This window comes from Toxorhynchites rutilus, chromosome 2 (genome assembly GCF_029784135.1).
Source record: "Toxorhynchites rutilus septentrionalis strain SRP chromosome 2, ASM2978413v1, whole genome shotgun sequence".
Taxonomy (NCBI): domain Eukaryota; kingdom Metazoa; phylum Arthropoda; class Insecta; order Diptera; family Culicidae; genus Toxorhynchites; species Toxorhynchites rutilus.
The window spans coordinates 132,901,273-132,916,011 of NC_073745.1; the positions used below are offsets into that span (position 1 = coordinate 132,901,273).

The 14,739-nt window shown below is 43.2% G+C and overlaps 1 protein-coding gene across 1 annotated transcript in view; it reads right to left on the minus strand.

Annotated features, from left to right (window-relative positions):
* LOC129766135 (uncharacterized) overlaps positions 1-14,739 on the minus strand; it is a 93,785-nt gene that overhangs the window by 7,507 nt on the left and 71,539 nt on the right. Inside the window, exon 11 of the mRNA XM_055766602.1 lies at positions 13,751-14,391. Coding sequence (XP_055622577.1) covers positions 13,751-14,391 — 641 coding nt within the window. The remainder of the gene's footprint in view (positions 1-13,750; positions 14,392-14,739) is intronic.

A 14,739-nucleotide genomic window follows, 5' to 3' on the forward strand; every position in this document is an offset into this window, starting at 1 on the left:
TGATGAGCAAAACCGCATGCCGCTTAATCATTCGAAGTGGTAGCAAGTGCAATATAGCTAGAATCGCGCGGTGTAGCTAGCTATTTGGTGTGAGCGTAAAGCTAGTTGAAGTGGTGGATTTAGTAGAGTTAGCTTCTTGCTACTAATCGCAGACCAACGACCGCGTGGTCGAACTAGAGCCGTGTTATTCAGTACAGTTGAGTACTGGCTGAAGGGTTATTGTGCGTCGGAGACAATAGACGGATAGCTCTGACAGGGTAGTATTCATCCGTTAAGTAACTCTGACACTAACCGACGGTGCGACACGTTGGATGTTGCAAGTGTGGCCTGCACGTGAAGGCTGTGAGAAGAGTTCGTCACGCTGCACTACTGCGGAGAACTCGCGTTGGAGCGAGGGTTATGAGTGACAGTGATCCTGAGCCTTTCTTTGAACAAGCGTGGCTGAATTTGAGTATCGCGAGTGATGCCGATGAACACTCTGAACCACCGAACGTAGTTGATCGAAAGGAGAAATACAAACGTGCGAAGAGCTGGAAGATGGAAGAACAACTACGAGCCCAGATTGAAGCACTCAAGTTGGAGCTTGATCAGGTGAAGCAGGCGACACAAGGTAGTTCGCAAGTAGTGGTCAGCGGTAGTAGTAGTGCAAATGCGGCAAGAGTACCCGATTTTCGTGAGCTGAAAGAGTATGTGTCCACGTTTGACCCGAAGATACCGTCAAGTTTATCGGCCGATACATGGGTAAAGTCTATAGACGATATTGGTGATGTGTACGAGTGGTCATCGGCCATACGATTACACTGCGCTAGATTGAATATCGGTGGTTGTGCGAAGTTGTGGTTGGACGGTTGTCCGAAGGCTAGGCGAGAGTGGAGATCGTTCAAAGCCGAAATCGTCAAGGGGTTTCCGTCGAAGAAAAACCCCATCTACTATCACAATCTGCTATCCTCTCTCAAATGGAAGTCCGGAGAGACTGTAGAGGAGTATGTGTATGAGATGCTGGCATTCGGGAGAAAAGGTGGCTTCGACGAAGAAACCACGGTGACGTACATTACAAGTGGACTTCGTCAATATGTGAAACGTGCGGGAATGACGATAGGCAAGGTAGATACGGTGGAGAAGTTGCTTGAAGAGCTGCGGTGGATCGATCGTGTTGAGGCAGTAGTACTCCCCAAATTCGAACCTAGCCCGCCTGGGCACTCTAGTCAACGGAACAGTGAGTCTTTTGTTGATGTTTGCTTCCAGTGCCACCAACCGGGGCATATTGCACGACGTTGTCCTAATGTGGTGTGCCATCTATGCAAAAAAGAAGGTCACATGAAGAAAGAGTGCCCTAAGGCTAGCCACAAACGGGAGTCAAAAGGTCTAAACTATAAGACGATGCAGATGTTGGACCAGAAGAATATTTTCGTCAAAAATGTGCTGGTGGATGGTGTTACGATGAAAGCACTCATTGACACAGGAGGAAAGGTGTCGACCATACAGGAAAAGATGGCGAAGAATGTGGGAAAAGTGAAACCTAGCCAGAAAGTCCTCCGAGGATTCGGGAAGAGAGAGATCAACGTTACGTCGAAAGTGTGCGCTGATTTGCAGGTAGACGGTGTGATTTTACCTGTGGAGCTTCAGGTGGTGCCGACCTGGGCCCAAGATACGGCAGTGATTTTGGGCGAAGATATCATCGATCGCAAAGGGGACGTTAAGTTTGAATGGGAGGCTGCAGCTAAACCCTCATCACCATCGAGCGAACATTCTCGGGCAAATGGTAGTAATGATGACTCTGTGGTTCGCATGTACACGATCGACGTTGAATCCGAAGTAGAACCAATAACCGAAGAGCAGATAAAAAGTGATGGTCCGGCTGGCTACAATGTGTGGTTGTGTCAGTTGGTCAACAGCTATCGAGACTGCTTTGCCATGCGGATGAGTGAGATAGGTTGTGCTACTTCAACCGAAATGAAAATCAGTTTGATCAGTGATGAGCCTGTATACGTGAAACCTCGGAAGCAGGAGTATGTCTGAGAGAGTGTTTTATCGGAGTTGGTACATGAGATGCTTGAAGCTGGAATCATAGCCGAAACCGAGTCGCCTTACAATAGTCAAGTTGTTTTGGTTCCGAAGAAAAACAACGAATTTCGGTTGGCAGTTGATTACCGCTTGTTGAACTCGCGTACCGTGAAAGACAAATTCCCGATGCCAGACATAGAGTCGTGTCTCCGAAAACTGGCAGGTGCGAGACTGTTTGTGACGGTTGACCTCTACAATGGATATTATCAAATTCCACTAGAGCCCGAAAGCCAAAACTATACTGCGTTCTCGACGGTAGATGGTCATTATCGCTTCCTTCGCATGCCATTCGGTTTGTCGAACGGGTGTGCAGTGTTTCAAAGGGCGATGAATAAGATCGTGGAGAAGTTACGGAAACAGAAAATCGTAGCGGTGGCATACATTGACGATTTGATTCTGCCGGGCAATAGTGGAGAAGAATTGTTGACTAAGTTGGAGAAACTGTTACTTGCATTGCGAGAAGAAGGATTTACGATAAACTTAAAAAAGAGCCAATTCTTTAAATGGCAAGTCGAATTTCTGGGATTCGAAGTGAGTGCGGAAGGTGTACGGCCCGGTGAGAAGAAAATTAAGGCTGTCTCTGAGTTCCCTGTTCCGGAGAATGTGCATACGGTCCAGCAGTTTCTGGGGCTGTCAGGGTTCTTCAGAAGATTTGTGCAGAACTACAGTATCATTGCGGAACCCTTGTTTCGCTTACTGCGGAATGAGGTTGAGTGTGTGTGGGTAGCAGAACAACAGCAGGCGTTTGAGCGGATAAAGAGCTTGTTGGTGACCCGACCTATACTGGTGCTATACGATCAGAATGCAGAAGTAGAATTGCATACGGATGCTTCGAGCGCAGGAGTGGCGGGGATTTTGCTGCAAAAAGTGGATGAGTGTTGGAAGCCGGTGATCTACTTTAGCAAGAAAAACTCGAAGACAGAAGCGGTTTATCACAGTTATGAGCTCGAAATGTTAGCTGTGGTGGCGAGCGTTGAGCGTTTTCGACAGTATTTAGTTGGCACATTTTTTGTGATTAAAACGGACTGTTCGGCCATCCGTGATGCGTATTCGAAGAAAGAACTAAACAAAAGGGTGGCCCGATACTTTCTGAAATTGCTCGAGTATAATTTCCGAATCGAGCACCGAGTTGAGCCAAAGATGCAGCATGTCGATGCCCTGAGCCGGTCACCGATTGAAGAACCGCGAGAAATCGAAACCGTGGCCGAGTGTATCATGGTTCTGGAGCTATCCAACATGGATTTCCTCGTCAGTATGCAGCGGCAAGACAGTCGGCAGACGGACGTAATTGATAAGCTGAATCGTGACCCGATGTGTGATGAAGACCGTCAAATACAACAGAATTATGCATTGGAAAATAAAGGATGTGTCACATCAAATTGCATCACGGAAAAAACGCTGTAGAAACTCGCCCAGTAGACCGATCCTTTTGAAAATTTTAGACAGTAAAATAAAAACTATTAAACAACTTTTGGCATTTTCTTTTTATTCATACTTCGAGCCCAAGCCCGTATGCTCGCACCTTCCTCTTTACCCCGTCCATAAGGTTCTGTACAACGTCAGGTTGTAGTAGTCCGCCTCCGATTTGACAAGTTTTGGGTTCTTCCGGAGGGCCTGCTTCATAATCGCCCAATATTTCTCTATTGGGCGAAGCCCCGGCGCGTTGGGCGGGTTCATTTCCTTTGGCATGAAGGTGACCCCGTTGGCTTCGTACCACTCCAACACGTCCTTTGAATAGTGGCACGAAGCGAGATCCGGCCAGAAGATGGTCGGGCCCTCGTGCTGTTTCAAAAGTGGTATTAAGCGCTTCTGTAGGCACTCCTTAAGGTAAACCTGCCCGTTTACCGTGCCGGTCATCACGAAGGGGGCGCTCCGCTTTCCGCAAGAGCAGATCGCTTGCCACACCATGTACTTTTTGGCAAACTTGGATAGTTTCTGCTTGCGAATCTCCTCCGGAACGCTGAATTTGTCCTCTGCGGAGAAGAACAACAGGCCCGGCAGCTGACGAAAGTCCGCTTTGACGTAGGTTTCGTCGTCCATTACCAGGCAATGCGGCTTCGTCAGCATTTCGGTGTACAGCTTCCGGGCTCGCGTCTTCCCCACCATGTTTTGCCTTTCGTCGCGGTTAGGAGCCTTCTGAACCTCTGCGTACATACACTCCCGCTGCTTGGTCCGCTGAACGAATGAACTTGATAAATTCAGCTTATTGGCGACATCCCGGACCGAACTTCTCGGATCACGTCTAAACTGCTTAACTACGCGCTTGTGATCTTTTTCACTGACGGAGCATCCATTTTTGCCGTTCTTCACCTTCCGGTCGATGGTTAGGTTCTCGAAGTATCGTTTTAGTACTCTGCTGACCGTGGATTGGACGATTCCCAGCATCTTACCGATGTCCCGATGTGACAACTTTGGATTCTCGAAATTAGTGCACAGGATTAATTCACGACGCTCTTTTTCGTTCGACGACATTTTTCCAAATTTACGAAAAATTGACAGTGAAGCATGGCCAACGTGATCTATACACTCTTATCTGTTTATAAGTGAAAGCTGAAGATATAATTCCTAAAAATCAATTTCTACAGCGTTTTTTCCGTGATGCAATTTGATGTGACACACCCTTTAATCGACTGTATCGAATAGTGGGGAACAAAAAGTGCTGGGTAGTTCCGAACAATGTACGTTGGCGTATAGTGAAAAGCTACCACGATGAGAAAGGACATTTTGGTGAGCAGAAAGTGGTGGCTATGATGCAGGAGCTGTTCTGGTTCCCGAAGATGCGGAAGTACGTACGTGCGTATATCGCAGCGTGCCCAAAGTGTGCGTTTTTCAAGTCGAAGCAAGGCCGTCCTGAGGGATTCCTCAACCCGATCCCTAAGACGCCCATACCGTTCTATACAGTGCATATGGATCACTTAAGACCGTTTCCTAGGTCCTCGAAGGGAAATGAACATATTCTAATCTGTTTTCTTTACATCTGTTTCTTTACAAAGTTCGTCCTGTTTGCTAATCTGTTTCTTTACAAAGTTCGTCCTGATGAAGGCAGTGAAGTCAACCAATGCTCAACCAGTGGTGTGGATGCTAGAGGAAATGTCGAGTGTTTTTGGGTTACCGTCTCGAATTGTGACCGATCGAGGAACCGAATTTACCGCGAATATACTGCGGAAGTACTGTGGAGACTATGGCATAGACCATGTGTTGGTAGCGGTAGCAACCCCGAGGAAACGGGCAAGTAGAGCGCAGTAATCGCACCATACTGACCGCCATTCGTACCATGGTGGATGAAGCTGATCGAAAGTGGGACGAAAAGGTGAAATCAGTGCAGAGTGCGATAAATACAGCGTCGAACGCAACGACTGGAGTTTCGCCAACTTCTCTGGTGTTGTCGTACCGGCCTAAGGATGTCGTCCAGAACGAAATTGTTGCGGTAATAACTGTGGAAAGTGACGATGTCCGGATGCCGTCAAGAGAGCTACGTGAACGAGTGCAGCACGCCACGCAGATGAATCAAGCGTGGCAGAAGAGATACTTTGACGACCATCGACGTGAAGCAGAAAGGTACCAGGTAAACGATTTGGTCCTGGTGGCTAAGGATCAGTACGTTCCGGGTGGTAGTCGAAAATTGGAGCCCCGGTTCAAAGGTCCTTTCATCTTGTCCAAGGTGTGTGCTTCCTCCCCCTCAGTTGTTTCCTCTCCTCGTGTCAAGGTCTATCCAGACGATGCACCTGGAGCTGGTCCATGGGTTGTTTTTTTCCGGCCCAAACCTAAAGGAAAATCTATTAATGTCATTCAGGTTTCGAAAGATCTGGCAAGATTTTATTCCTCCGTGGTCGAAATCTCTAAGGTTAGGCCGAACAAACTGCGTGTTGTCGTGAGTGATCGGAAACACGCAAATGCAATTGTGATCGACGAGAGGTTCACCCTAGAGTATCGTGTCTACGTGCCCTCCCATGACGTAGAAATCTCTGGGGTGGTAACTGAAACGGGTCTGACGTGCCAATTGATAAAAGAAGGAGTTGGTAAATTCAAAAGACTCCCTTTGGTGGGCGTTAAAATTTTGGACAGTCGCCAACTAGGTAAAGTATCCCAAGAAGAGGGAAAAACGAAATTCACGCCGTCAGACTCGTTTCGAGTAACTTTTGCTGGTTCGGCCCTCCCTGACTACGTCATGGTGGACAAATTGAGACTGCCTGTGCGACTCTTTGTGCCAAAGCCCATGACTTGCAACAAATGCAAGTCAGTTGGTCACACTTCAGATTATTGTGCCAACAAGGAGCGCTGTGCAACTTGCGGAGAGCAACATGTGGGGGAATCCTGCAGTGCGACTGAGCATAAGTGTCCATATTGCGGGGGATCCCCACACGTGCTCTCAGCTTGTGAAACTTACAAGAGTCGCTGGGAGAAACAGAAGCGCTCTTTGAAGGAACGCTCAAAACGCACTTTTGCGGATATTTCAAAGGGCGCTTCTCCACTTGCCCAACAACAATCAATCAACACTCAAAATGTCTTCGCCACGTTGCCCGTTGACGAAATGGAAGCGGACACAGCTAACGGGGGCACACCGTTCATTTTCCAAGGGAATCCCCGGCGCAAAAATGTGACCACTCCCAAAGTTCAAGGACAAGCCCAACCGGTTATACCCCCTGTTAGCATGTCTAAAAAATCGAGTGCAGCGGACAAGCAAAATCAGGTTCCTCCTGGTCTCCGTGGGAATGGTTCACCTTTGAACGGCCCAGCACTCGAGGGGACATCAAAAACCCCAACTGTCCCTGTTTTTCCGTCTAGTTCAACTTCCCAATCGGGATTTATAAAGTTGACTGACCTTGTGGATCAAATCTTCACGTGTTTTAACGTTTCCGACTCCATCAGAACCATTGTCATCTCAATGCTTCCAGTGTTAAAGACAATTTTGCAGCAATTGATGCAAACATGGCCCCTTCTTGCAATGATTATCTCTCTTGATGTCTAATTTAAAAAGAGAGGTCGGAGATATCACTGTTTTACAGTGGAATTGTCGTAGTCTTATCCCTAAATTGGATACTTTCAAATTTCTAATTCATAAATTCAATTGTGATGTTTTTGCTCTGTCCGAAACCTGGCTCTCTTCTCAAAATGATCTCTCTTTCCACGATTTTAATATAATACGCTTGGACCGCGATGACAGATACGGAGGGGTACTATTGGAGATTAATAAGTGCCACCCATTTTTTAGAATTGAACTTCCACCTATTGGAGGGATCGAAGCTGTTGCTTGTCATGCAAACATCAGAGGCAAAGACCTCTGTATTGTCAGTTTGTATTGGCCTCCGAGAGCTGCGGTTAGCCGCAAGCAACTTGTTGACATGTGCTCACTCCTTCCTGAGCCACGATTGATCTTGGGAGACTTCAACTCTCACGGAACTGCCTGGGGGGAACAGTAAGACGACAATCGTTCACTATTGATATATGATCTTTGTAACAGCTTCAATATGACACTTTTGAACACTGGGGAAACAACACGTGTACCTAAACCTCCTGCTAACCCAAGTGCTCTTGACATCTCGCTTTGCTCGAATTCACTATCGTTAGATTGCAAGTAGAATGTAATCCAGGACCCCAACGGTAGTGATCACTTGCCAATCAAAATTTCCATCACCATTGGGTCGAATTCTTCTGAATCTATAAACATGGCATATGACCTCACAAGACACATTGACTGGAAAAAATATGCGGACGCGATTGCTCTAGCCATCAATTCCAGAGATGGTTTACCTCCATTGGAGGAGTATAACTTCCTTTCTCGTTTGATCTATGACAGCGCGGTTCGCGCTCAAACGAAACCCATCCCAGGCTTCACTATTCGTCGAAGGCCTTCCAATCCATGGTGGGATAGCCAATGTTCCAAGCTTTATCAGGATAAATCGAACGCATTTAAAGCTTTTCGAAAACGTGGAAACATTGAGAATTTTCAAACGTATTTGGACCTTGAAAATCAATTTAAAAACTTGATCAAAGGGAAAAAACGTGCTTATTGGCGAACTTTCGTGGGAGGTTTGTCACGAGAAACGTCAATGAAAAAATTATGGAAAGTGGCTCGAAACATGAGAAATCGCTCTTCATCGAATGAAAGCGAAGAATATTCACATCGATGGATTTTTAAATTTGCACGGAAAGTTTGTCCCGATTCCGTTCCTGTGCAAAGAATTATTCGAGATATACCACAAGATAGGTGTGATCTTGATTCCGAGTTTTCGATGGTAGAATTCTCTCTTGCTCTCCTTTCTTGTAACAATTCGGCTCCAGGAACAGATAGAATTGAGTTCAACTTGTTGAAACACCTCCCTGATGTGGCGAAACATCGCTTGTTGAATTTATTCAATCGGTTTCTGGAGCATAATGTTGTTCCAGATGATTGGAGACAAGTGCGAATTATAGCTATTCAAAAACCAGGAAAACCCGCGTCCGACTTCAATTCGTACCGCCCAATAGCAATGCTGTCTTGTATACGGAAATTGTTGGAGAAAATGATCTTGTTTCGCCTTGATCGTTGGGTTGAAACGAATGACTTACTCTCAGATACACAATATGGGTTCCGCAGGGGCAAGGGGACGAATGATTGTCTTGCGTTGCTTTCTTCAGAAATTCAAATGGCTTACGCCGAAAAAAAACAAATGGTTTCAGTATTCTTGGACATAAAGGGGGCCTTTGATTCTGTTTCAATAGAGGTTTTGTCAGACAAATTACACTCTCGGGGTCTACCGCCTCTATTGAATAATATGTTATATAACTTGCTTTGTGAGAAACATTTGAATTTTTCTCACGGAGATTCGGCAGTAAGTCGGGTCTCTTACATGGGCCTCCCTCAGGGCTCATGTTTAAGCCCCCTTTTGTACAACTTCTATGTAAGCGACATTGACAATTGCCTTACACAAAATTGCAGCTTAAGACAACTTGCAGATGATGGAGTAGTGTCTGTCGTAGGATCAAAAGAATCCGATCTGTTCTTACCCTCACAAGATACTTTGAACAATTTTTCAACCTGGGCCATTGGGCTAGGGATCGAATTCTCCACGGAGAAAACAGAGATGGTGGTTTTTTCTAGGAAGCATAGACCAGCAAAACCAAAGCTTCAACTTTTGGGTAAATCGATCACTCATGCTATGTCATTCAAGTATCTTGGGGTCTGGTTCGACTCCAAATGTACTTGGGGGGCCCATATTAGGTATCTGAGTAAAAAATGCCAACAAAGAATAAACTTTCTCCGTACAATTACCGGCACCTGGTGGGGAGCCCATCCCGAAGATCTTATAATGTTGTATCGAACAACTATTCTCTCAGTGATGGAGTATGGCAGTTTCTGTTTTCAATCAGCTGCCAAAACACACCTCATTAAACTCGAGCGAATTCAGTATCTTTGTCTCCGTATCGCGTTGGGATGTATGCCCTCAACGCATACCATGAGTCTCGAGGTTTTGGCAGGCCTACTCCCACTAAAAGATCGCTTCAATTTATTATCTCTTCGGTTCTTCATCCGGTGTAAGGTCATGAACCCATTGGTGATCGGAAATTTTGAGCAGCTGATCGGGCTAAATTTTCATTCTGGATTCATGACTTCATATCATGAATTCATCTCCATGCAGGTTGATCCTTCTTCGTATATTCCCAACCGTGTTTGTTTTCCTGACTACATCAATTCCTCTGTACATTTTGATCTGTTCATGAAGAAGAAAATCCATGGAATTCCTGATTATCATCGATCGGGGATCGTTCCTACGATCTTCAATGCAAAATATGGGCGTATCAATTGTGATAATATGTACTTTACTGATGGGTCCTCTATGAATGAGTCCACAGGATTTGGAGTGTTCAACGTATTTTTTAGCACCTCACACAGTCTTCAGCATCCTTGCTCAGTTTATATTGCTGAATTGGCAGCAATACACTGGGCGCTGGACAGCGTCGCCTCACGACCTGTTGAACACTATTACATTGTAACGGATAGTCTGAGCTCTGTCGAAGCTATCCGTTCAGTGAGGCCGGAAAAGCACTCGCCGTACTTCCTTGAGAGAATACGAGAAATTTTGAGTGCTTTAACCAGACGCTGTTATGTCATTACCTTTGTCTGGGTCCCCTCACATTGCTCAATTCCGGGTAATGAGAGGGCTGACTCATTGGCAAAGGTAGGTGCAATTGAAGGCGATATTTATCAGCGTCAAATCGCCTTCAATGAATTTTATTCTTTAGTCCGTAAAAATACCATCGTTAAATGGCAACGTAAGTGGAACGAAGATGAATTGGGTCGGTGGCTTCACTCGATTATCCCTAAGGTTAGCCTCAAACCATGGTTCAAAAGTCTGGACTTGAGTCGGGACTTTATTCGCACCTTCTCTCGACTCATGTCCAATCACTGTTCGTTAGACGCGCTACTCTTTCGTTTTAATCTTGCCGATGGCAATATCTGTGCTTGTGGCCAAGGTTACCACGACATCGAACACGTTGTTTGGTCGTGCGAGGTGTATCTTGTTGCCAGATCGAATTTAGAAAACTCTCTTCGGGCCAGAGGAAGACAGCCCAATGTGCCGGTGAGAGATGTGTTGGCTCGGTTAGACCTTGATTACATGTCCCAAATATACGTCTTCTTAAAAGTTATCGATCTTCGTGTGTGATTGTCCTTATATCCTTATATTTTCCTTTTCCTTTTCCTTCGCGAGAAATTAAATCCCCTCTTACTAACAATAGAATAAGGTGAAATGTAAATACATATATAAGATAGGCTTAAGAATTGAGTATGATGAATGTGAGTGCGAATGTGAGTGTGAACATTGTCAACATATCCTTATATCCCTTCCTTTTCCTGAAAAATATGTCACCCTTCTAAACTCGAGCAAACCGCTAGTAATCGGTTCTCTACTTCATTAACACTAGAATTAATGAAAAATGATTATATATATTTGTAACAATACAGATAGGAGTTTGGCTCCTTTAAACTTATGTAACTGAGCCTGTAAAAATAAACGATTTAATAAAAAAAAAGGTGTGTGCTAATGACCGTTACGAAATCAGGACTGTTCCTGGTTTCGAGGCGCCGAGAAAGTTCACTACGGTTTACTCGGCGGACCGGATGAAACGTTGGTGCAATGTAGCCGATTTGGAGGAAACAGTGCGTAGCAACGATGACAAAGAGGAAGAAGAAAACATTGTTGAAGATTAAATTACTCGTGTTTTTGTGAACTATTTGAATTCGATGAGGACATCGGTGAAGTCTGGGTGTCTGGGTGGGTCAATTATACGAAATGGGATGAACCCACAGTGAATATAACACTTACACAATTACACTTTGTCCAAAGAATTTTTATATATATACTACCTAGAAATAAAATGAGTCAGTCTCTAAAAAGTATCCCGTGCGAGTTGATGCGTTTAATATCCGAAAACTGTAGTTTTGATCGATCCCTCCGTTACACACATGTTCTGACGTTTTTTGTGCTCACCTACCCGTACCGTTAAAACCGAGCAACGAACACATTCGTTTCTATCCGTTTTCAGCATATTTGGTATAAATAAGCCATCCTCGATTTGAAACCACACCCCTAGTGATCCCCGATTTTTGAAATTAATCGTTCATCCACTAATCGAATACTTTTCAGCCGTTTGTTATTCGATACGATTAATCGCCCCAAATAATCGATTAATCGATTAATCGTAACACTAAGAGCAATAATTAGTTAGTATTCTATTTTTTATTTGCCAGAAATTGTTTGCCGTTTTGAATGCTTGTAATTGTAATTTCGAACCGTTATAATTACTTGTATTTGTCGTTTAAGCTGCTAGGGTGCTGCGGTAAATGGTAATGGGGCGTATGAAATATAAGCTAAGCATTGTGCATCAATCAAATTTATCTGAATTCCTATTGAAACATATGAATTAAAGTTTACCTTTCCACCAAAAATGCATTTTATATAATACGATAACACGATCTTTTAAAGTTGATGAAAAATTATTCAATTTTACATTTATTTACATTCTCGTATATACATTCCTAACTAAATTCTAAATTTCTTATTACATATTTAACATGTTTTAATACATACGTATTATATACATTTTCTTATACAAATTATATACATTTTCTTATACATATTATATACATTTTCTTATACATATTATATACATTTCTTAATACGTACTATACAGGTAAACCTGTTTTTGTGCGGTACTTTTTTGTTCGATTTCTCGTTTGTGCGACCCTTTCTGTGCCATTTTATTATCAATTCAGAACTTCACACAATCTAATCGCTCAGATAATAAAATCGCGCAAAAAGGGTCGTACAAACGAGAAATCGTACAAAAAGTGTCTTTCTCTGTGCAGTAGACACTAAAACGATGCAACGTAATATCGCAATTTTTCAGCTATCTCGCACCTTTACGAAAACCAAACATTTTCATCGATCGATTGTAGGAATAATATCATGTCTAAGTTAGAACCGGACAAGCGATTTCTTTGCTTAGTCAAAGAACAAACGTTCCGAAGGAACAGACGTCGCTGAATTACATAAAAATTGCATAGCAATTTTATGCACGTTTGGATACTGTGCTCGTATTTCATTCCACACTATAAGTGGGTCACAGGTCCTCGGAGCGAGTGTAGTATTTAAATACTGCCTCAGTTCAATGGGAATTCCTCCGGCGCTGTCATTTCCATGCACACGATTGCTTTCAGCTACCATGGAATCATGAATCGCCCACAAGTGGTGTTTGTTTCTGGCTCTCCTGATATCCGAAGATCGTTTTCGAATTCAGGTGACTCTTCCGCAGCTGTTCTGACAAATTCCCCTGTGAAGCAACATAAATATTGCCGATAAAATATTTTGTTTCTGTCCTGTTGTGTATTTTTTCTCAATAGGACAAGCAAGAAAAGACTAACTCACCAACCCATGAAATAGCGGGGGCCGCCGTGAGAGGACTTTCAAAATATATTTTCTTGAATCGGGGATCAAGAAGCGTTGCGACCGCGAAGAGTTTTCTTTTTCCTACATCATTGAAATATTTCATGATGTGCAGCATAATGCTGTTTTTTACAGACATAGCTTCAGCAGAATCAAACTGCATACTTGTATAGCTCTGAAATTGATGAAAAATATTGTTATTACTCGAAAAGAACCGTTGAACCAGTCAGGCAGAGTTATTATTTAAAAAAAATGTGAAAAATTATCGAAGAACTAAAAAGTTGTTCAATAGGCTATGTCGTTCGATAAGATTAGGTTCAACGGTATGTTCTTCTTGAACAAATTTGAGTAACGAAGTGAGTGATTGTTCAGAAATACACCAAAAATCGTGAGAATCAGTAAAACTTATATTAAAAACCTCCGACTTCTGGCAGTTCTCAAATCTCACTTCAGGCATGGAGTCCATAAACTAGAAGATTGTTTGGGCAAGTGTATTGAAGTTCAGAGAAATAACCATAAATTGAATTAATTAGGTTTCTAACTATATATTCGTTAAATTCCCGTTGGCAGTTAAATAGAAAAACATAATAGAGTAGAACCCCGATTGTCCGCGGAATAGTCTGGCAACGTAACCTCGGATAACAAAAATCGCGGATAACGTAATAGAGGGACAAAAATGGAATACTAACGCGAAAAAAAGATATTATGAAACGACAAAACATATTAAATACTCTGATGCTTATTATACAAAAAACACTTACGATTTTTAGCAACCGAACCAACGGGATAATTTTACTGATCGTCACGTACTTTTCAGCTGACATTTCGGTAGTTACTGTTTCCAATGGGTGGAGAACTTTGCAGATTCCCTTCAAAATTGACAACTCATCTGCTGTTAACATAGTTGGTTTTTTAGGAACAACGAGCAGTACCGTTGAAATATAGTGTGCCATTACAAGGAATCTTTCTATCATTGCCATAATCGAATTCCATCGTGTTCGGACATCCAACACTAGTCCTAGACATTGTCCTTCCTTTTTATTATCGGCCAACTGCAGTTTTCTCAGTTCTCTGGTGGCTGTTTCACTTGCTTTGAAGAACTTGATTATTGTTTTCATCTTCTTGATTATATATATCCTATTTTTCTCTGGTGTAATGGAAACCTCTATCGTACAATGATCCTCAACACCATCCAGTTCATCGTCGTTATCCTCTTCTATGACCGGCTCCATCCGAGCTGCGTATGCTTCTTTGTACAAGGACTGCTTTGCTTGTATGTTTGCACCGAGTTCGGTCGTTACACAAGAAATTGTTTCGTTTTTAATACCCCAATCGTCGCAGCAAACCCGCAACAGATTCGCAATGTATTCTGATGTTTTCGATTGTTTGCATTCAACAACTCCTAGCAAAACGGAGTGTAGTTGAGAATCTAAACGAAAAATGGTTCATCAAAAAGTTTGAAGGAAGCCATGCTTGTAAAAAATACTCTGAAAATAATAAAATATTTTACGACCGTAAAGGGATTTTCAGTTTAATTCTCAATCGGAATTAATCCTAACCGAAAAAAGCAATCTTACGCAACCTTTTTTTATATAAGCAAGCATAGCTGAAATTCGAAATCATTTTTTTTTGTTTTCTTCTCAATCTCTCTGTATGATTTGGTGGTACACCTTTGATTTTTTCTTAAACAACCGTAATCGAACGCGGTGTCGGTGAGCAGATTCACAACTCACAGACAAATTGACTCAAA